The sequence below is a fragment of the Salvelinus alpinus genome, chromosome 22 (assembly GCF_045679555.1).
Source record: "Salvelinus alpinus chromosome 22, SLU_Salpinus.1, whole genome shotgun sequence".
Taxonomy (NCBI): Eukaryota; Metazoa; Chordata; class Actinopteri; order Salmoniformes; family Salmonidae; genus Salvelinus; species Salvelinus alpinus.
In genome coordinates, this window is record NC_092107.1 from 11,445,209 (window position 1) to 11,466,005 (window position 20,797).

Here is a 20,797-nt window from a genome sequence, read left to right on the forward strand (position 1 = left end):
TTGACATCATTTGAGCCAATTGGAGGTGTACTGGTGGATGTATTTCAAGGCCTACCTTTAAACTCAGTGCCTCTTTGCTTGACATCATGGGAAAATCAAAAGAAATCAGCCAAGACCTCATAAAATAATTGTAGACCTCCACAAGTCTGGTTCATCTTTGGGAGCAATTTCCAAACGCCTGAAGGTACCACGTTCATCTGTACAAACAATAGTATGCAACAACAAGGACCTTGTGAAGATGCTGGAGGAAATGCTGGAGGAAACGGGTACAAAAGTATCTATATCCACAGTAAAACGAATCCTATATCGACATAACCTGAAAGGCCGCTCAGCAAGGAAGAAGCCACTGCTCCAAAACCACCATAAAAAAAGCCAGACTACGGTTTGCAACTGCACATGGGGTCAAAGATTGTACTTTTTGGAGAAATGTCCTCTGGTCTGATGAAACAAAGATATAGAACTGTTTGGCCATAATGACCATCGTTATGTTTGGAGGAAAAAGGGAGAGGCTTGCAAGCCGAAGAACACCATCCCAACCGTGAAGCACGGGGTGGCAGCATCATGTTGCATCATGCTTTGCTGCAGGAGGGACTGGTGCACTTCACAAAATAGATGGCATCATGAGGTGGGGAAATTATGTGGATATATTGAGGCAACATCTCAAGACATCAGTCAGGAACTTAAAGCTTGGTCGCAAATATGTCTTCCAAATGGACAATGACCCCAAGCATACTTCCAAAGTTGTGGCAAAATGGCTTAAGAACAAGAAAGTCGAGGTACTGGAGTGGCCATCACAAAGCCCTGACCTCAATCCTGTAGAAAATGTGCGGGCAGAACTGAAAAAGCGTGTGTGAGCAAGGAGGCCTACAAACCTGACTCAGTTACACCAGCTCTGTCAGGAGGAATGGGCCAAAATTCACCCAACTTATTGTGGGAAGCTTGTGGAAGACTACCCGAAACGTTTGACCCAAGTTCAACAATTTAAAGGCAATGCTACCAAATACTAATTGAGTGTATGTAAACTTCTGACCCACTGGGAATGTGATGAAAGAAATAAAAGCTGACATAAATCATTCTCTCTACTACTATTATTCTGACATTTCACATTCTTAAAATAAAGTGATGATCCTAACTGACCTAAAACAGGGAATTGTTACTAGGACTAAATGTCAGGAATTGTGAACAACTGAGTTTAGATGTATTTGGCTAAGGTGTATGTAAACTTCCAACTTCAACTGTATCTGTTTGTAATATTGTCCTCTTTATAGCCAACCATGCGTTCAACATCATTGTTCATGATTGGAATAGCATAGATTTCTCCCTTTTACAATTTTCTCCCTTTTACATTTCAACTCTGTATCTGACATGGAACAGGTGTCTTCTGTTTTAGCACATAACCATGTGTGTGAGGTGTATACATCTCCACCCCGCTGATCCTCAACACTGGGGCCCCACAAGGGTGCGTTCTCAGCCCTCTCCTGTACTCCCTGTTCACCCACGACTGCGTGGCCATGCACGCCTCCAACTCAATCATTAAGTTTGCAGACGACACTACAGTGGTAGGCTTGATTACCAACAACGACGAGACGGCCTACAGGGAGGAGGTGACGGGCCTCCAAGTGTGGTGTCAGGAAAATAACCTCACACTCAACGTCAACAAAACTAAGGAGATAATCGTGGACTTCAGGAAACAGCAGAGGGAGCACCCCCCTATCCACATCGACGGGACAGTAGTGGAGAGGGTAGAAAGTTTTAAGTTCCTCGGCGTACACATCACGGACAAACTGAAATGGTCCAACCACACAGACAGCGTGGTGAAGAAGGCTGAAGAAATTTGTCTTGTCACCAAAAACACTCCCAAACTTTTACAGATGCACAATCGAGAGCATCCTGTCGGGCTGTATCACCGCCTGGTACGGCAACTGCTCCGCCCATAACCTTAAGGCTCTCCAGAGGGTAGTGAGGTCTGCACAACGCATCACCGGGGGCAAACGACCTGCCCTCCAGGACACCTACACCACCCGATGTCACAGGAAGGCCAAAAAGATCATCAAGGACAACAACCACCCGAGCCACTGCCTGTTCACCCCGCTATCATCCAGAAGGCGAGGTCAGTACAGGTGCATCAAAGTGGGGACCGAGAGACTGAAAAACAGCTTCTATCTCAAGGCCATCAGACTGTTAAACGGCCATCACTAACATTGAGTGGCTGCTGCCAACATACTGACTCAACTCCAGCCACTGGAAAAATGTATGTAATAAGTGTATCACTAGCCACTTTAAACAATGCCACTTTATATAATGTTTACATACCCTACATTACTCATCTCATATGTATATACTGTACTCTGTACCATCTACTGCATCTTGCAATCTTGATGTAATGTATCACTAGCCACTTTAAACAATGCCACTTCATATAATGTTTACATACCCTACATTACTCATCTCATATGTATATACTGTACTCTGTACCATCTACTGCATCTTGCAATCTTGATGTAATGTATCACTAGCCACTTTAAACAATGCCACTTTATATAATGTTTACATACCCTACATTACTCATATCATATGTATATACTGTACTCTATACCATCCACTGCATCTTGCCTATGCCGTTCTATACCATCACTCATTAATATATTTTTTTATGTACATATTCTTATTAATTCCTTTACACTTGTGTGTGTATAAGGTAACTGTTGTGAAATTGTTAGGTTAGATTACTCGTTAGATATTACTGCATTGTCGGAACTAGAAGCACAAGCATTTCGCTACACTCGCATTAACATCTGCTAACCATGTGTCAGGGACACGGCAGTCAGGGACACGTCCTCCCTCACGGTAGGATACTGAAAATACCATCCGTCATGCTTATATGTGGAGAAGAAGGAAATCTGTAGGCTCCCACTACTCACCATCTCAGGCCTATGAGCAGTTGTTTTTTACAGTAACTGTCTAAATGAGATGAAGATATGTTTGAGTCTGGTGGCGAGATACTGGAGTGTGATGGGGGGAATAGAGTGATGACCAGTGTGTGTGTGTGTGTGACCCCTCTCTGTCTGTCCTGTAGGAGAAGGAGGTGACCATCACCATGCCAAGCGGAGAGACGTCTGTGGCTACTGTACGTATCTGGAACGAGACTGTGTCCAACCTGACTCTGATGGCTCTAGGCTCCTCCGCCCCAGAGATCCTGCTGTCTGTCATAGAGGTTGGTGTCACATCATAAAGACTCGCCCGACCACAACTCATAAGTGGGTGTCACATCATGAACACCCCCCCCCACCCCCCAGAGACATCATATCAGCAGCAGTGTATTATACTGGAATGAAGCTGAAAATGACACAATGAAACTACTTTAAACTTATTGTCAAATCTTACAAATATAACATTTACGTACAATTTGTACATGGCCTTTTTGATATATACTACACTAAAAGTTCTCTAAAAGTCTTCCTCTCCTCTGTCTCCCGGTGTTAGGTGTGTGGGCATGGGTTCGAGGCGGGTGAGCTGGGCCCTGGCACCATCGTGGGCAGCGCCGCCTTCAACATGTTTGTGATCATCGCCCTCTGTGTGTGGGTCATCCCTGAAGGAGAGACCAGGAAGATCAAACACCTGCGTGTGTTCTTCATCACAGCCTTCTGGAGTATCTTCGCCTATATCTGGCTCTTCCTCATCCTCTCTGTCATCTCACCCGGAGTAGTGGAGGTACACTTTTGTGTGTGTGTGTGTATAAAACAATGAATCCCCTTTCAGTTTGGATGTATGTTTTGTAATGGTCCCGTGTGTGTGTGTGTGTGTGTGTGTGTGTGTGTGTGTGTGTGTGTGTGTGTGTGTGTGTGTGTGTGTGTGTGTGTGTGTGTGTGTGTGTGTGTGTGTGTGTGTGTGTGTGTGTGTGTGTGTGTGTGTGTGTGTGTGTGTGTGTGTAGGTGTGGGAGGCTCTGGTCACCCTGCTCTACTTCCCAGTGTGTGTGATCCTGGCCTGGATCGCCGACCGACGCCTGCTCTTCTACAAGTACATGGCCAAGCGTTACCGCGCCGACAAGCACGGCATCGTCGTGGAGACGGAGGGGGACACAACCCCGAAAGGCTTCGAGATGATTATGGACGGAAAGTTCCCACCTAGGGGAGGGGCGGTGGGAATGATGCCCAGTGAGAACTGCCAGGATGGGGCCAACAATGCGGCGGGCACCGTGGCCTACCTACCCAACTCCAACAGCACCATGGTAACCGTAGAGAATACCAAGGAGCTGGACGAGAGCCGCAAGGAGGTGAGAGAGAGAGTTCTGCTGTTAAGAGGGATTAGAGAGAGAGAGGTGTACAGTATGGAGGGGGGAGAGAGAGAGAGGTGTACAGTAGGGAGGGGGGAGAGAGAGAGAGGTGTACAGTAGGGAGGGGGGAGAGAGGGCGAGGTGTACAGTAGGGAGGGGGGAGAGAGAGAGGTGTAGGGAGGGGGGAGAGGTGTACAGTAGGGAGGGGGGGAAAGAGAGGTGTACAGTATGGAGGGGGGAGAGAGGTGTACAGTAGGGGGGGGGAGAGAGAGAGAGGTGTACAGTAGGGAGGGAGGAGAGAGAGAGAGGTGTACAGTAGGGAGGGGGGAGAGAGAGAGGTGTACAGTAGGGAGGGGGGGAGAGAGAGGTGTACAGTAGGGAGGGGGGAGAGAGAGAGGTGTACAGTAGGGAGGGGGGTAGAGAGAGGTGTACAGTAGGGAGGGGGGGAGAGAGAGGTGTACAGTAGGGAGGGGGGAGAGAGAGGTGTACAGTAGGGAGGGGGGGGGAGAGGTGTACAGTATGGAGGGGGAGAGAGAGGTGTACAGTATGGAGGGGGAGAGAGGTGTACAGTAGGGAGGGGGGAGAGAGAGAGGTGTACAGTAGGGAGGGGGGGGGAGAGAGAGGTGTACAGTAGGGAGGGGGGAGAGAGAGAGGTGTACAGTAGGGAGGGGGGAGAGAGAGGTGTACAGTAGGGAGGGGGGAGAGGGAGAGGTGTACAGTAGGGAGAGAGAGAGAGGTGTACAGTAGGGAGGGGGGGAGAGAGAGAGAGGTGTACAGTAGGGAGGGGGGGAGAGAGAGAGAGGTGTACAGTAGGGAGGGGGGAGAGAGAGAGAGGTGTACAGTAGGGAGAGAGGAGAGAGGTGTACAGTAGGGAGGGGGGAGAGAGAGAGAGGTGTACAGTAGGGAGGGGGGAGAGAGAGGTGTACAGTAGGGAGGGGGGAGAGAGAGGTGTACAGTAGGGAGGGGGGGAGAGAGTTGTACAGTAGGGAGGGGGAGAGAGAGGTGTACAGTAGGGAGGGGGAGAGAGGTGTACAGTAGGGGGGGGGAGAGGTGTACAGTAGGGAGGGGGAGAGAGAGAGAGGTGTACAGTAGGGAGGGGAGAGAGAGAGAGAGGTGTACAGTAGGGAGGGGGGGGGAGAGGTGTACAGTAGGGAGTGGGGAGAGAGAGAGAGGTGTACAGTAGGGAGGGGGGGAGAGAGATACACATGTACGAGAGGGAGGGAGAGAGAGAGGGATGAAGAGTTATAGAGGATATACTCATCCCATTAATGTACACCCACATAGCCCCTCTCAGGAATAGATGGGGCTAGAGAGAGATGGAGAGATGAAGAGGATACACCCACTCAGCCAATTAATGAACACCCACCTCAACCACACATACAAACACACTCAAGCAAAGGAGACTATTAAGAGCTATAAACGTTCTGAACCTACAAGAGTTACAAACCTTCTCTCTGTGTCGAGGCTGTGTGTGTGTGTCTGTGTCCCTCTTTTTCACCCTCTGTTCCTCTGCCCCCAGGTGATCCGCATTCTGAAGCAGCTGAAACAGAAGTTTCCGGACAAGGAGCTGGATCAGCTGGTAGATCTAGCCAACTACTACGCCCTCCTCCATCAGCAGAAGAGCCGCGCCTTCTACCGCATCCAGGCTACGCGCATGATGACCGGCGCCGGCAACGTGCTCAAGAGGCACGCCGCCGACCACTCCCGCCGCGCCGCCGCCGTGGACGAGGAAGTGGTCTGCGAGGACGACGACCTGGCTGAGTGCAGCCGCCTGGCGTTCGAGAGCACCCACAGCCAGTGTATGGAGAACTGCGGCGTACTGAGGCTGGCTGTGGTGTGTCAAGGGGGCCTGGGGGAGAGCACCTTCTACGTGGACTACCGGACCGAGGACGGCTCGGCCAACGCCGGGTCTGACTACGAGTACAGCGAGGGAACGCTGGTGTTCAAACCCGGAGAGACCCGCAAGGAGATCAAGGTGAGGGGTCAGTGGAAGGGAAGGAAAGGAAACAGTAAAGTACAGTTATAATCAATTATACTAAGAAGCATTGCACCACTGTGCTGCCTAGCAGATCCCCAGCTAGGTCGTTAGACCTGCTTGTCGTGGGCAGATCAAGATGTCACGTAATGGAAGGAGCATTAAACAGCCGTAGAAACCGATTACCCTCTGAATTAGCGCCTGCCAGAGTCCTCTCTGTCCCTGATCAACTGTCTCATATTGTCTTAGAGGAGCCAGTAGAACTGGAGAGTCTTCCGGAAGCTAGAGCACATTAAAGTCTGCCTCATGGTCCTGACTGACAGTGAATACGACTTCATCTGAGTGGGAGAGGGGAGAGACGGTAAAAAAAGGAGGAAGTGGGCTTTGAAGTATTTTGTCCTTGGAGATGATGTTTCTCTCTTTGAACTTGTCGTAGTTTTCATGTCATTTCATGTTCACGCTTAGACAGAGGACAAAGAGAATGTGTATTTCTGGATAGCAGGAGGGGTGTTGAGGAAAGGGAGAAAACAAGGAATGTGAAGAGAGAGAGAGCGAGTTAGGAAACAACTCAATTGTGTTATTTCATAACAGTAGCTAGTCAACCATTAGACATGAGTGACTACAACAATCAATCCCTTAGTGTCCCATATCTTTGACCATCAGTGCGGTTGATTTGATGCGTGTCTCTCAAGCGTTTGTGGTCTATAACAGCTGTCACATTCTGTCTTCAAACAACAGTGTTTCTCTCATCCTTTTTAAGACTAGCACTTCCTCCAACCACGAGTGAGTACACAATAGTTTAAAAAATATATATGTATTGCGTGTATCTACCGACGGCCTGTACAGGTCCGGAAAGATACATCCGTTGTTTTGTTATTTTAGTTTTACTCTGCCTGCAAACACGCTGGATGATTCAGAATCCATTGAAGAGCTTGAACGATTCATTAACGAGAGATACTTACGAACTCAAAGAAACATGTCGCTGGTTTCTGAGGATTCAAGCGTTGTTAAGGACAACCAACCAACCAACCCAATCAACAAAACAAACCTAAGCCAAGTTGGCCAATAGGTATCAACGATGGAACCAAACCATCCCCTAGTAAGAGGGCGTGAGTGGTGAGAGCTCTACTGATATGGATGTTGACTTGTTCAAATCCATCAATGAAAGGCTTGCCAAACTTGATATCTTGGATATATTACGAGAGGACATCAATGCATTATGTGCCAGTCTAAAATTCAGCCAATATCAGATTGATGATCTAAGGAAAGAGAACAAGGAGCTGAAAAGTACTGTAGACTCTATTCATGGCAAGGTGGAGGTGGTGCAAAGGGAGAACAAACAACGTAAATAAACCTTTCTTGATTTACGGTGTCGATCAATGCGGGATAATCTAATATTTTCAGGGATACCGGAGAATGACAACAGCAGAAGCTGTGAGGACACTGTCCGAGACTTTATGTCAACTCAACTGAAATAGAAAATCTGTGGGCAGAACTGAAAAAGCGTGTGTGAGCAAGGAGGCCTACAAACCTGACTCAGTTACACCAGCTCTGTCAGGAGGAATGGGCCAAAATTCACCCAACTTATTGTGGGAAGTTTGTGGAAGACTACCCGAAACGCTTGACCCAAGTTCAACAATTTAAAGGCAATGCTACCAAATACAAATTGAGTGTATGTAAACTTCTGACCCACTGGGAATGTGATGAAAGAAATAAAAGCTGAAATAAATCATTCTCTCTACTATTATTCTGACATTTCACATTCTTAAAATAAAGTGGTGATCCTAACTGACCTAAGACAGGGAATTTTTACTAGGATTAAATGTATTTGGCTAAGGTGTATGTAAACTTCCGACCTCAACTGTAAATTCAAACAATACTTTAAAACCATTTAAATTTAATACATAGGAAAGTTGTGCCGGACTATGGTAGATGAAGAATCAATCTTTCTTTTCAGACTCAGAGTATTTATCTGGTCAATATGTCAGTGTATTATGTCTGTTTGTAACAGTGTGTTTAAGTGTGAAAATGTGATCATATTATAAATTGTATTTTAATGTTTAAGGACTCCTGGAAGATTAGTCCAAATGAGGACTAAAAGAGATCCTAATAAAATCTAAATCAAATCAAAATCAATTTTTCATCACCCCTCCTCCCTCCATCCTACACCTTTCCCAGGTCGGCATCATCGATGATGACATCTTCGAGGAGGACGAGCACTTTTTCGTGCGGCTGCTCAACTTGCGCATCGGTGACGCCGAGGGGATGTTCGAGAGTGATGAGCCAGGTGCGAGACCCAAGGGTCGCCTGGTGGAGCCACTGGTCGCCACGGTGACCATCCTGGACGACGACCATGCTGGATTCTTCACATTCCGTAATCGGCTGGTGCGCATCAGCGAGAGCGTTGGCACCATGGAGATCTCAGTGGTGCGGAACTCGGGCGCCCGCGGCACGGTGATCCTGCCCTATCACACGGAGGAGGGCACGGCGAAGGGTGGCGGCGTGGACTACGAGGACACCCAGGGAGAGCTGGAGTTCTCCAATGACCAGACAACGTGAGTACTGATGGACGGACGTCCACCCTCCATCTTTTCCTACTCTCCCCTACTCCCTCATTCCCTTCCTCCCCCTTCCCTCTCACCACTCCATGCCAACCTGGAGTGAGCTTTAGCTCATCAATGGCTTGTGTGTTTGTGCTCAACTCATAACCAATACTGTATTCACACTGCTATGTGTTGCTGCCTTAAAGTAGGCTACATCATGCTATATTACCACACTATCTGTATTCATGTCACAGTCTTAGCTCATTCTGGTTCTCTTTCTCTCTTGCCACAAAATTTGCACAGTAATGGTAATTTCAACATCTTGTTTATTTCTCACTCAGCTCTAATTTCGCTCTCATCTCGCTGTATCTATCTTTCCCGTCTTCCTCTATTCTCTCTATTGTCTCTCTCTCGTCTCTCTCGTCTCTCTCGTCTCTCTCTCTCTCTCTCTCTCTCATAGCTTCCTGTATCTACAGATGTAGGATCGTAATTTGATCACCCTGTTGCAGGAGAACGTTCCTGCAATGCAGTAAATGCAAAACGTGTAGTCTATTTAAGGTTTAAAAAGTCTTCTGAAGTTTGTAATTTCCACTTAGAAATTTCAGACTAGATTTTTCCCCAAGAAATATTGATCAGTAACTACAAAGATGTTCATTTGATTATAATCCACTTATTAATGTTTCTGTTGCTGCAGGATTGTTTTCCTGCTGTAGCAAAATGGCTCAAATTAAGTATCTGTATATCTCCCTTCCCCCTCTTTCTTTGTGTCTTTGTTTCTCTCACTTCATTTGTTTATGTTTGCTCTGCCAACAGGGAGACTGTTGCTGTGGTGACATTTTCAGGCACAATGTCCTGGGAGACATTATCAGGACTAATGAGCATAATAAAAAAAGTGAAACACGTCTTCCAACTCCCCCTCCTCTCCTCCCCTTCATCCCCTCCTATTTCCTCTTTTCATCAGCCACTCCGCATCAGCCTGTGTAAAAGCTGACCACTAGCCCTGCACTACTCTGTAGGGGGGGTACGGTGGAACCTATGGGTTAGATCAGGGGTGTCAAACATACGGCCCGCGGGCCGGAACCGGCCCCCAAGGAGGTTCGATCAGGCCCGCAGGATAATTTGAAAGTGGAAAAAATGCATAAAAGACATGGAATTAATATTTTTAATTCGCTGCAATTCATGGATTATCCGCTAAGGGGCGCACTCTTTCCATCAGAGTAGAAGACAAGCCGCATCACTGAGACAGACTGAAAACAGCAGACGGTATCAATGCGCCATCTGCTGCTTGTTACGACGTTGTTAATACCTTGGTCTCTACCTCTCCGCTACACCCTCATTAGCCAAAATGTCGTTATCCAAACGGAGAAAAGTAGATAAGGAGTGTAGAATTTTCAAAGAAAAATGGACCACGTCCTATTTATTTACAGAGATGCACGGAAAACCTTCGTGCTTGGTGTGTTTGCAACAAGTTTCGGTATTGAAGGAATATAATATTCGACGCCACTACGAGACTCATCACAGCGAAAAATATGACGGCTTGCATAAAATCACTCTCCTTAGTTTGTAAGGTGTACGCAGGGATTACATTTAGATTTTATATGCGTATGTGTAAGTGGTTTAAAAATTCCTTTCTTTAAAAGTCTCATTTAATCTTAAAGTGCATTACTATATTTTTCAGTACCAATTAAAGTTTTGTGCCTTTGTACAATCAGTGGGATCAGTTGCAATGCATATTTGTGAATGATAAAAGTAAATTGCACATTTGTCTAAGGAAATATGAGGTGTTTCATGAAATGTTTTGTAAAAGGATAGTTCATTAAATTTCAATATTTTCCTAATGTTCTTGTGCTTCTTTACACCAAAACAAAGGAAAGACATGATATTTTGGTTATTTATAGCAGAGTATGGTATAATTTTAATGGTCCGGCCCACTTGACATCTCCCTAGGCCGTATGTGGCCCACGATGCGAAATGAGTTTGACACCCCTGGGTTAGATCAAGAGAGGCTAAGGTTGTCCAGTAGTAGGTACAGTAAATAACCTACAGTAGGTAGTACAGTAAAGGACCTACAGTAGGTAGTACAGTAAAGGACCTGCAGTAGGTAGAATCACAGGATGGAAGGAGCAGTGGATGAGGGATGGAGCAGTGGATGAGGGATGGAGCAGTGGATGAGGATTGGGTCACAGGGGATGATATACAGCAGGGGTGACGCCCCTCTGTGTTGCAGACCCCTGGGCGTCCCCTCACTGGCTGGTGTGCATGTCTGCATCTGAATTATTCAGCCGTGGAGTGATTAAATATTGATGCGGGTCCTCTGTTGTGATTTAAGTGCAAGCTGTGCCTGTTAATTTGTCTGGGGTGGCACCGGGGAGGAAGCCATCGTTTGTCTGGCTTTGTGCGGCTCCCCTCCCTGCCTGTTGCTTGATGGCTGTACGTGGCGCATGGTTAGCTCATGGATAACTGGGAGGAACGAGAGCCTTGAGGCTCTACATTAAGGACAAGATTGTGTGTGTGTGTGTGAGGTGAGCTCTCTCTGTAAAGTACAACAAAATCCCTGACTAACCCCTGGGACTACATCCTTCCACTGATCCCTTTAACTGTTGAATAAAGTTAAAGAAGACAGTCTAATCTATTTGTTGATTAATGACCTCTGATACTGTGTGTGTGTGTGTGTGTGTGTGTGTGTGTGTGTGTGTGTGTGTGTGTGTGTGTGTGTGTGTGTGTGTGTGCAGTCAGACCCTGCAGGTGAGGATCATTGACGATGAGGAGTATGAGAAAAAGGAGAACTTCTTCATCGTACTAGAGGAACCACGCTGGCTGAAGAGGGGAATCTCAGGTGTGTGTACTTGTAGTTTGTGTGCTGTGCTGAGAGAGAGAGAGATTCAAGAAAATGTTTTTACTGAACTGAGGCACTTAGAGGAGGGTTCACAATAGCTGTCTTGACATCAGAGCTCTTAGTTGGGAAAATCTCACAAGGCCAGGGAAGTGTAATGATGTGCACTTTGACTTGTCTGGAGTTTGGACTGCTGTACTGACTGGTCTTTCTTCTTTCTTCCAGCCCTTCTGCTCAACCAAGGTAAGACCATTAGCAACTTGCCACACACAACCAGCCTAGAAACAGCAGACATAGAACTTTTTATTATCCTTAAAGGCCCAAGGGGGGAATTGGTTTTGGATTAGAATCATCCATAAAAACAACAACAAACATTTCACATGAGTTGGTACACTATATAACAACATCAATTTAAGGGTCTATGAAGAACCATAACAAATAAATCCAAAACCGGAAATGTTTTGGGCCTCCAGGAGCAGAATTGAATAGCCCTGCTGTAGAGTTTTAAGCCTTACTTGCGTATTTCCCAGGGTGCCTTTTCAAGTGAACATTAAAGTTACCAGTACCACCCATGACTGTGTTTGCTAGTGACAGAGACACGGTTGTTGAATTCATCTATTTTCAGTTCTGTGGCCTTCACCAAGTGAGATCCTAAGTGAATATGTTGTCATTAAAATGTCATTCTTTAAGACAAGACAAGACAATACAATACATATTTCATGAAGCCTTCTTCTGAGGGCTTAGTTTTACCCTAATCCTGGCTGCAATCACATTATGCTAGTTTACAAAGAGATGTGCAATTCCTATTGGAATTCAGCCAGATTGGGGATATCCAACATTTGGAATTGTATTCACTCAACCTGCATTCAGAATGACTGCCAGTGTTGGGAAGACTGAGATATGAGACTAACTTAAACAACCATTTCAGTATCGGGTGCAATAAATCCAAGTAACAGATTGGATTAGTTTAGAAAAATGTATGTTATTTATATTTGAGTAGCATAATATTAAAGGTAGACTCAGCACACAAGCAGCACAGCAGATATTGAGTTGAGATGAGTCGCACAGTATCTGTGCACGGGTTCGCTTCATGCTCTTACGACCAAAACAGTGCATAAGTTGAGCTTCAAGCTCTTAGTTGTTGCGGAAATTGACCCACTATGCTGTTTACTTTCTGCATCTACGTCATATCGCTGAGTCTACCTTTAAATTAATTCATCAATATACATGCAAAACATAGAGATTTAAACAAACAATTCTAAAACTCTACTTGCAATAGAGCATGCTGGGAAATATGATAATAAAGGGTGTGGTTTTGGTTCAACTCTGGTTATTAACACTAACTCTGGGGTTATTTTACACCACTGAGTGTTAATTTAACTCTTTAATCAACACTAGTTAACACTGGCCAATTTGCTGTGTGCTATGAAAGGGTCACATCTACAGGCTTCCATACATTTCAAGAGCCTTTTAGAATTCTGAAGAACCGTAGATGCCATGTCAAGAAGCCCACAATTAACTCAAAGGTTCGTTATCGGGCAAGAGTTCTCCAAGGAACCTTAAAAGCTGAGGAAGAACATTTTTAAGAACCTTTATTTTGTTCACACCTCTGTTGCGGTTAGCCACTTAGGGATTAGCACCCAGTGTGGCCTTGGCCACTGTGGCATAATTTATTGATGGAAGTCTATTTACAGTATAAATCCATGATAAGGACATGCTCGCTCCATAAAATGCATCACTCTCACATCGATTTGTATCCATCCCTGGATAAATATTATATGCGTATATATCGCACAACTGGCTTCTCTTGGATAAATATTAGAGTACTGTCCTTCTACAGTAGTCTAACAGTTTCCCATGCCACTCTTTATTCTAATACACATCTTAAAGAGGTTGAAGAGCCTTACCCAATCAGGGGCAATATTCATAAAGCGTCTCAGAGTAGGAGCGCTGATCTAGCATCAGTTTTGCATTTTAGATCATAATGAAAAAGAGATGGACAAGAGATGGGAGGATCTGATCCTAAATCAGCATTCCTACCCTGAGCTGCTTTGTGAATATGGGCCCTAAGATGATGGTGCTGTAATTTACCCACAGTAACCGCAGACCAGCAGTATACTTCATCATCATTAGAGTGTATTTAGTATTAGTATTAGTATCTGGTGTAACCCTGTTAGAGCAACACGGTGAAGGAGCTGGAGCGTTGGGGGAATACAGTGGGACAGTTGCCATGTGGTGCCTGGCAGCTCTCTAGTCCTTTCATAATTACAGCTTGTGCTTTGAAGGCAGAGGAGAGGAACTAAGAAGAAGAATATCTGCCCACTCGCCACGACGACACACAAACAAAGCTTCCCGTCCGTCTTCGCGGCTCACCGTCTTTGTCGTCCCTCCAGTGAGAGGATGAGTAATTATACGCTATAAGTAGATAGGGAATATGATGCTAAATGGAAGCAGGGAGAATGGGTTTTGCCCAGTTGTTTATAGTGTATTTGAGGTGTTATTTTAGATGGGGCTTTCTGATGACCCTATTGGTCCAGCTCAATTTTATTAACAGCCACTAAATCACACTTTGGGACATTGGTCTTTGCCCACCTCAAGTCAGCATAAATCTACCCTCATTTCAACTCACCTTCCGTCTGTTTCTTCCACAATTTCTTTCTCCAACAAAATGTCTGGCTATCTTTTTGTTGCTACGTCTCCCAGACTGTCCTACTTTCATCTTCTCATGAATATACCCCACTAATCTCTCCTTATCTCCTCTCTTTTTCACTCTTGCTTCCCCATCGCACCCACACATTCACCATCAACCTCTCATCTCTCCTTCTCGCCCTCCCCCACGTCTCCACATACATGGGCTAATGCACATGAGTGATATACTGTATGAGGAGGAAATAATGCTGACTCAAACTCAATTATTCATAGGACACTGGCCTTGAAAGATCTGTTTGTGAGGCATGTTGGCATGTTTGAGTTACAATTTCTCTCTCTCTTCCCTCACCCCCCCCCCTCTCTCTCCTCTCTCATTCCCTTCAATGTTCTATCGATCTCATCCCTCCTGTCTTCTATCTCTTAGAGGATCCTGATGGCCAGATGAGTGCAGAGGAGGAGGAGGCGAGGCGCATTGCAGAGATGGGAAAGCCCATCTTGGGGGAGCACAGCCGGCTGGAGGTGGTCATTGAGGAGTCTTATGAGTTCAAGGTATATAGCCCCTCTTCTCCCCTGCTTCACTCGATTGGCCACATCAGCGCTCAGTAAATGTATCGAGCATCACATGGTTGGCGTGCTGATCTACGATCAGTTCCATATAATCTTATTAATTGTTATCTACTAGGCAAACCTGATCCAAGATCACATACAGCCCCAGAGCCACACAGTGGTTTAACACCAACCCATCTGAGGACAGACACTGAGCACAGTTGAGGATCGTTCCACTTCAAGAAATCCAATGCAAGTCAATCGTACCTACATTAGCATTTTCACGCTTCATATCCAAATCATCTATAAGTAACATCATTGACTAACACAATCCATTTGTAGATACTTTAGGATGATTTGGGCATTGGATTTTTTTGAGGTGGAACGACCCTCAACTGTGCCCAGTGTCGGTCCTCAGAAGGGTTGGTGTTTAAGCTAATTGATTAATCAATATTTTCGTCAAGTGAACCAACGGTTGTGACGGACAACAGCTAGCTCATTTAAGTACTATAGCAACATGCCTAGGGATTTAATCCAATCAGGCCGTGTGCCTCTTCTTGACTTGATTAATTTATTATACATAATAAGATTGCGCTTGTCACTCATGATTTGTAGCAGCACAAAACAAACACAACAGGTAATTGAACTCTCAAGTAATTTCAATGTGTGGCACTTGGCTTTATGAAATCCTAGATCAATGTCACATCATTTAATAGCATTGTTAGCTCTATGGATGGGTGGACGGTGTACGCAAAAAAGACCAGTGAGAAATGTTTACACAGGTGAAGTTTCCACATCAACAAGTAAAAACTACTACCACTGAGCATCACATACTGTATTCCCAGGCAGCTCCTATATCCTGGCAGTCATAGAATACGTTTACATCAGTGGAGGCTGGTGGGAGGAGTTATAGGAGGACGGGCTCATTGTAATGGCTGGAATGGAATCAATGGAACACAATCAAACGTGTGGTTTCCATATGTTTGCTCTGTATGATACCGATCCATTGATTCCATTCCAGCCATTACAATGAGCCCGTCCTCCTATAGCTCCTCCCACCAGCCTCCACTGATGTAAACATACTCTAATAATTCAATATTAAACTGATTATGGCAGTAGGCCGACAATGGCAATAGTCATGTGAACATTTTACTCTGCTGATCTTAAATCAGCGTAAGGTTCAATCGTAGTAGACATACGCCGGTTAAAACATCTGGTTTTCTGAGCAATCTTTCAAATGATTCGGACATGTAAGTTTAACATTGTTCCAGCGGTGCGTTTGATCTATGCATATGCCAGCACCGGTAGCCAAAGTTTCCCTCTTATGCGCGAGTGAAGTGAGTTCGGAAAAACTGAAAGTGTGCATCTTAGAATTGGTTTTCACATACAAACTTTATATGTCCGAACTCAGAATCAAATAGGCTTCGCAAAATTAACCTGGCTTCTGTGGTACAACATTTATTTTGATTGCCGATTTTCGGCATTTATTTTTCCCGTCAGTAGCCTGATTTTCATGTAAACAGGATTATTCCGAAAATCGTTCTTCTTGCAAAGCATGTAAACGTTTTGATCAAACTATTATATTAATCTAACTATCCATGTAACCATACTCATTATTGAATAGGACAGTATGTCCCAGTTTTCTAAAGGCTGATGTCCATCGCCTGTAGTCCCCAGTCTTAGAGGCTTACCCACATTGGTGAGACCTTTCTATCCAATGAAACCTCCTATCCAGTCGGGTTTGGCTAGGGTGCTTCATAGAATGTTTTTATTGGTTTGATTGAGTAGGAGGAAGTTACAGTTTGGTGCAGTAGTACTTGAGTTCTGGATATGATGCTTTTCTTCAGTGTCTGAGTGGATCCCAGTACTCATCATGTGGTTTGCTGTGATTGGGGGGAGTGTCCTTATAAACAGTGTGTGTGTGTGTGCGTGCATGCACATGTGTGCATGAGTGTTTGCTGTGAAAACAAATACTGCTATTCTGAAATCATATTACACAAGAAATGGACCCCAGAAAGAGTAGCTGCTGCTATCGCAACAGCTAATGGGATCCTAATAAAATATGAAATATTACTGCACTTCTCATGGTAACGATGCCACTTCCTCAAACTCTTCTAGGTATTCTCCATTAGTGTTCCGGTCATGCACATGAGTTTGCCTTCTTCTCTATAATAGGATGTTGACTATGCGCTCTTTGTTTGTGATTGGCAGAGCACCGTTGACAAGCTCATTAAGAAGACCAACTTGGCCCTTGTGATTGGCACTCACTCCTGGAGGGAGCAGTTCGTGGAAGCTGTGACTGTCAGCGCAGGTCAGCTTTTGGTATTTGTGCTTGTGTGTGATTTCTATTGAGTGAGAGAAAGATGAATAACGTGAGTCTCACTGTTGACATTGTATTATACACACACACACACTGACTAGAGCAGGCCCGGGCAAATATTTTCCATGGAGGGCCACATTAGAATATATTATTGCCATCGCGGGACAGAATCATATTTCAGGATTATATGTCGTTTTGACAGATATATCTACTGTAAATCACGTCCTGATAAGCTACTTAACTTTTTTAACATGCACAGAAGTAAAACACATCCATGTTCTCCTTTTGGTAGGTATCTTCATTATTAAAACTTCCAATGAACTACACGGAGGGAAAAGTACACTGTGCATTCAGCACCACGGACTTAACTCTTAACGGGTATGCACAAAAACTCAAGAAAGAGAGAGTGCTCAACATTACATTTAAACTACTCAATCAGTGTGAGGAGTGAAGTCTCTGATGGGCATTGACTAGAGCAGTGAAGTCAGGTATAGTTTCTGACGTCGCTATGCGCAGGATTGCTGAGAGGTCAGAGTCCGTAAGAGATGATCTGTGCCTTGTTATATTTCATCACTGAAAATGTCTGTTTACATACATAGGTTGACCCAAACAGTACAAACATCTTCTGAGCATGACTCCTAATCTTTGGAAAGTTTTGTTAATCGAGAGATGCATAGAACCTCATCAGTGACATTGGAGAACTATTCAAAACAATCACTGCATCAGACTGAAGATCGATAAGCTCAAGTTGCAGGTCAGTGGGAGCGTTATCCACATTGAAGGTGAAAGGAGAGGAAACCAACAGCATGTCATTTTCCAACACTTTGAAATCCTCAAAACGACAAGAAAATTCACCGTTCAAACCACGCAGCAGCAATGTATACTTCTCCCGCTGGTCATCTGATAGGGAACAGACTAGTAGTGTTGGAAGGTGGGTGAGATTGTTGGCTTCTACTTGGCTGGTCAGGAGGAGTAATTTTCCCTTGAAGGCTTTGACAAGGCTGTACATCTGATGTGCAAAAAGGCCTTTCCCTTGTAGTTTGGAATTCAGTTCATTCATGAGGGCCATGATGTCCACGGTGAAGGCAAAATCAGCCAACCATTCTTTATCTTGCAGTTGAGGGGAATCCACATATTTTCCATTTATTTGCAAAACCTCAGCAATCTCTGACTTCAGGTCCCACACCCTTTTAAGCACCTTATCCAAACTCAGCCATCTCACGTTTGTGGGGTAGGGGAGATCTGCATGATCCGACTCTGTCTCTTCCAACAGTGAGACAAACTGCCTGTGGTTTAAAGATTGAGCTTTTATGAAGTTTACCACTGTAGTGACTGTATCCACAACATGGCTCATTTTCAGAAGACATTTATAGATCACCTCCTGATGAATAATGCAATGCAGGAAAATATTTTTCTGTTCTGGGTTCAGCTCAGCTACTTGACCTTGTATCCTTTTCAAAAGGCCAATGTTTTTTCCTGTCAAGTTTGGGCACCCATCAATGGTCACACTGGATAACTTTTCAAAACTCAGTCCCAGCTTTGCCACACACTTATTAACCTCCAATAAATCTTTCCCCGTGGTTGTGCTCTTCATTGACTGCACTGAAGAAAGCTCCTCCTGTAATTTCAAAGTCCGGGGTTATGCCTCGTAAGAATGTCAACTGCGCCGTGTCACGTACATCACTGTTCTCATCCAGGGCAAAGGAGAAATAGGTGAAATGCTTTACCTTGTCTTTCAACTGTTGTTCCACATTCTCTGCGATGTCCTCAACACGCCGTGTAACTGTTCGACTTAACAGGGAAACATTTTCAAACAGCTCTTTCTTGTCGGGGCAAAGTATTGCTGCAGAGTCAATAAACATTCTTTAATGAATTTGCCCTCAGCGAATGGCTTGCTATGTATAGCAGTTTCGTGGGACAGTACAAAGCTGACCCTCACAATTCCGTTGTTTGCTGATTGAAGTTTGGTGAAAGTCCTTGCTGCTTTTGCAACTGAGAAAGCAACTCTTTCAATGCCTTTGCCCTCTGCTCAGAAGACATATTCCTATATTTCTCTGCATGCTTCGTCTGGAAGTGTTGGAACAAGTTGTAGTCTTTCAAGACAGTGATGCTCTCTTTGCACACTAAGCACACATCTTTCCCTGATACCTCAATAAATAAATATTTGCTGGAACATCCTACATTCATTGTCTACTTTCCTTTTCTTTGAAATCTTTGAAAAACAAATTTTTGCGCAATTTCTAGCTAGCTACTATTTGTAACTGTGACGAAGTGCGTGTCAGCTGTCACTCACTGTCTTTCCTCGAGCAGTTATTTATATGTGCCTTCCCGAGTGGCGCAGCGGTCTAAGCGCATCTCAGTGCAAGATGCGTCACTGCGGTACCTGGTTAGAACCCAGGTTGCATCACATCCGGCCGTGATTGGGAGTCCCATAGGGCGGCACACAATTGGCCCAGCGTCGTCTGGGTTTGCCCCGGGTAGGCCGTCATAGTTAAGAAAGAACAAATTCTTATTTACAGACTTGCCTAGTTAAATAAAGGTTACTTTTTTTTATCCCACAATTATTACACAAAAGTGAATATTCATTGGGCTTTTAATTTGAATAACAAATACATTTTTCAAAACTTTACTATCGCAAATTCTTTATGTGATCTGAGCATGATTCCACGGGCCGTATTGAATCAGGTCACGGGTTGCATACGGCCCCGTGCCGGCCATTGCCCAAGCCTGGATTGGAGCCATAATGAAGGACTTTACAGCTGCTTTATGAATGTAATTTCTTGCTCATGCTTTGAATAGTGATCTGAGTGCTTTTTGTCCAGAGCCATAATTACATAAAATATTTGGAGTCCTTTATTGTTCTTCCAAAGAGCTGCCCAAGCATTTCATTCAGGGAGTGAGTGTTAGCTGCTTGCTCGTTAAGTTTGAAATGTCAAGGGGAAACAAGTGAGGACACAGTCCCTTATTTTCAGATCCTCATTATAACAGGAAACAACTTGTTTGAAAGGTGATAATTGCAAACCCGCAGACTTCATATAAAAAGGTTTCTGTGATATTTATGTTGGTAATATCTATTATAAAGTGTAATATTAACTTTAGGAAGCAAAGCTGTCTTCCACAGTGTTGAGGTAATGGGAGAGATGTCTGACTGTCTGTGTCTGGTGTAAAAGCTCCCCCTGGTGGACTGTTATAGTCATTACAGATAAACATGCATATAACAATTCACCAAGTAAAACACAGGGGTGTGTGTGTGTGTGTGTGTGCGCGTGCGCGCCAGTGAAGGCTCCTCAGAGGGGGTAGGGGAGGACCATCCTCAGTGAAGTTATTCTTTTAAGATAAATCTATACTAAATAATTTATTGAAACACACTGTTTTGCAGTGAAGGTCTACAGTAACCTCAACAGCACTCTGGAGTAGCACCATGGTGTAGCCGGAGGACATCTAGTTCCCGTCCTCCTATTGACTTCGATACAAAACCTAGGAGGTTCATGGTTCTCACCCCCTTCCAAAGACATATGCAGTAATTATGACAACTTCCAGAGGACGTCCTCCAACCTATCAGCATGAACTGACATGTTGTCCACCCAATCAAAGGATCAGATAATGAATATAGTACTGAATGCATGAGCTACAGCTAGCTAGCACTGCATAAAATGT

The 20,797-nt window shown here is 44.7% G+C and overlaps 2 protein-coding genes across 2 annotated transcripts in view; one reads left to right on the plus strand and one right to left on the minus strand.

Annotated features, from left to right (window-relative positions):
• LOC139549728 (sodium/calcium exchanger 2-like) overlaps positions 1-20,797 on the plus strand; it is a 90,857-nt gene that overhangs the window by 61,097 nt on the left and 8,963 nt on the right. Inside the window, exons 3-11 of the mRNA XM_071360435.1 lie at positions 3,077-3,214; positions 3,484-3,711; positions 3,933-4,274; positions 5,794-6,249; positions 8,428-8,804; positions 11,525-11,628; positions 11,851-11,868; positions 14,699-14,823; positions 17,032-17,131. Of these exons, the coding sequence (XP_071216536.1) occupies positions 3,077-3,214; positions 3,484-3,711; positions 3,933-4,274; positions 5,794-6,249; positions 8,428-8,804; positions 11,525-11,628; positions 11,851-11,868; positions 14,699-14,823; positions 17,032-17,131 (1,888 nt within the window). The remainder of the gene's footprint in view (positions 1-3,076; positions 3,215-3,483; positions 3,712-3,932; positions 4,275-5,793; positions 6,250-8,427; positions 8,805-11,524; positions 11,629-11,850; positions 11,869-14,698; positions 14,824-17,031; positions 17,132-20,797) is intronic.
• On the minus strand, positions 17,601-18,911 carry LOC139549731 (general transcription factor II-I repeat domain-containing protein 2B-like). The gene has a single exon (XM_071360440.1). It carries the CDS (start codon positions 18,732-18,734, stop codon positions 17,799-17,801), a length of 936 nt encoding a protein of 311 aa, XP_071216541.1. The 5' UTR covers positions 18,735-18,911; the 3' UTR covers positions 17,601-17,798.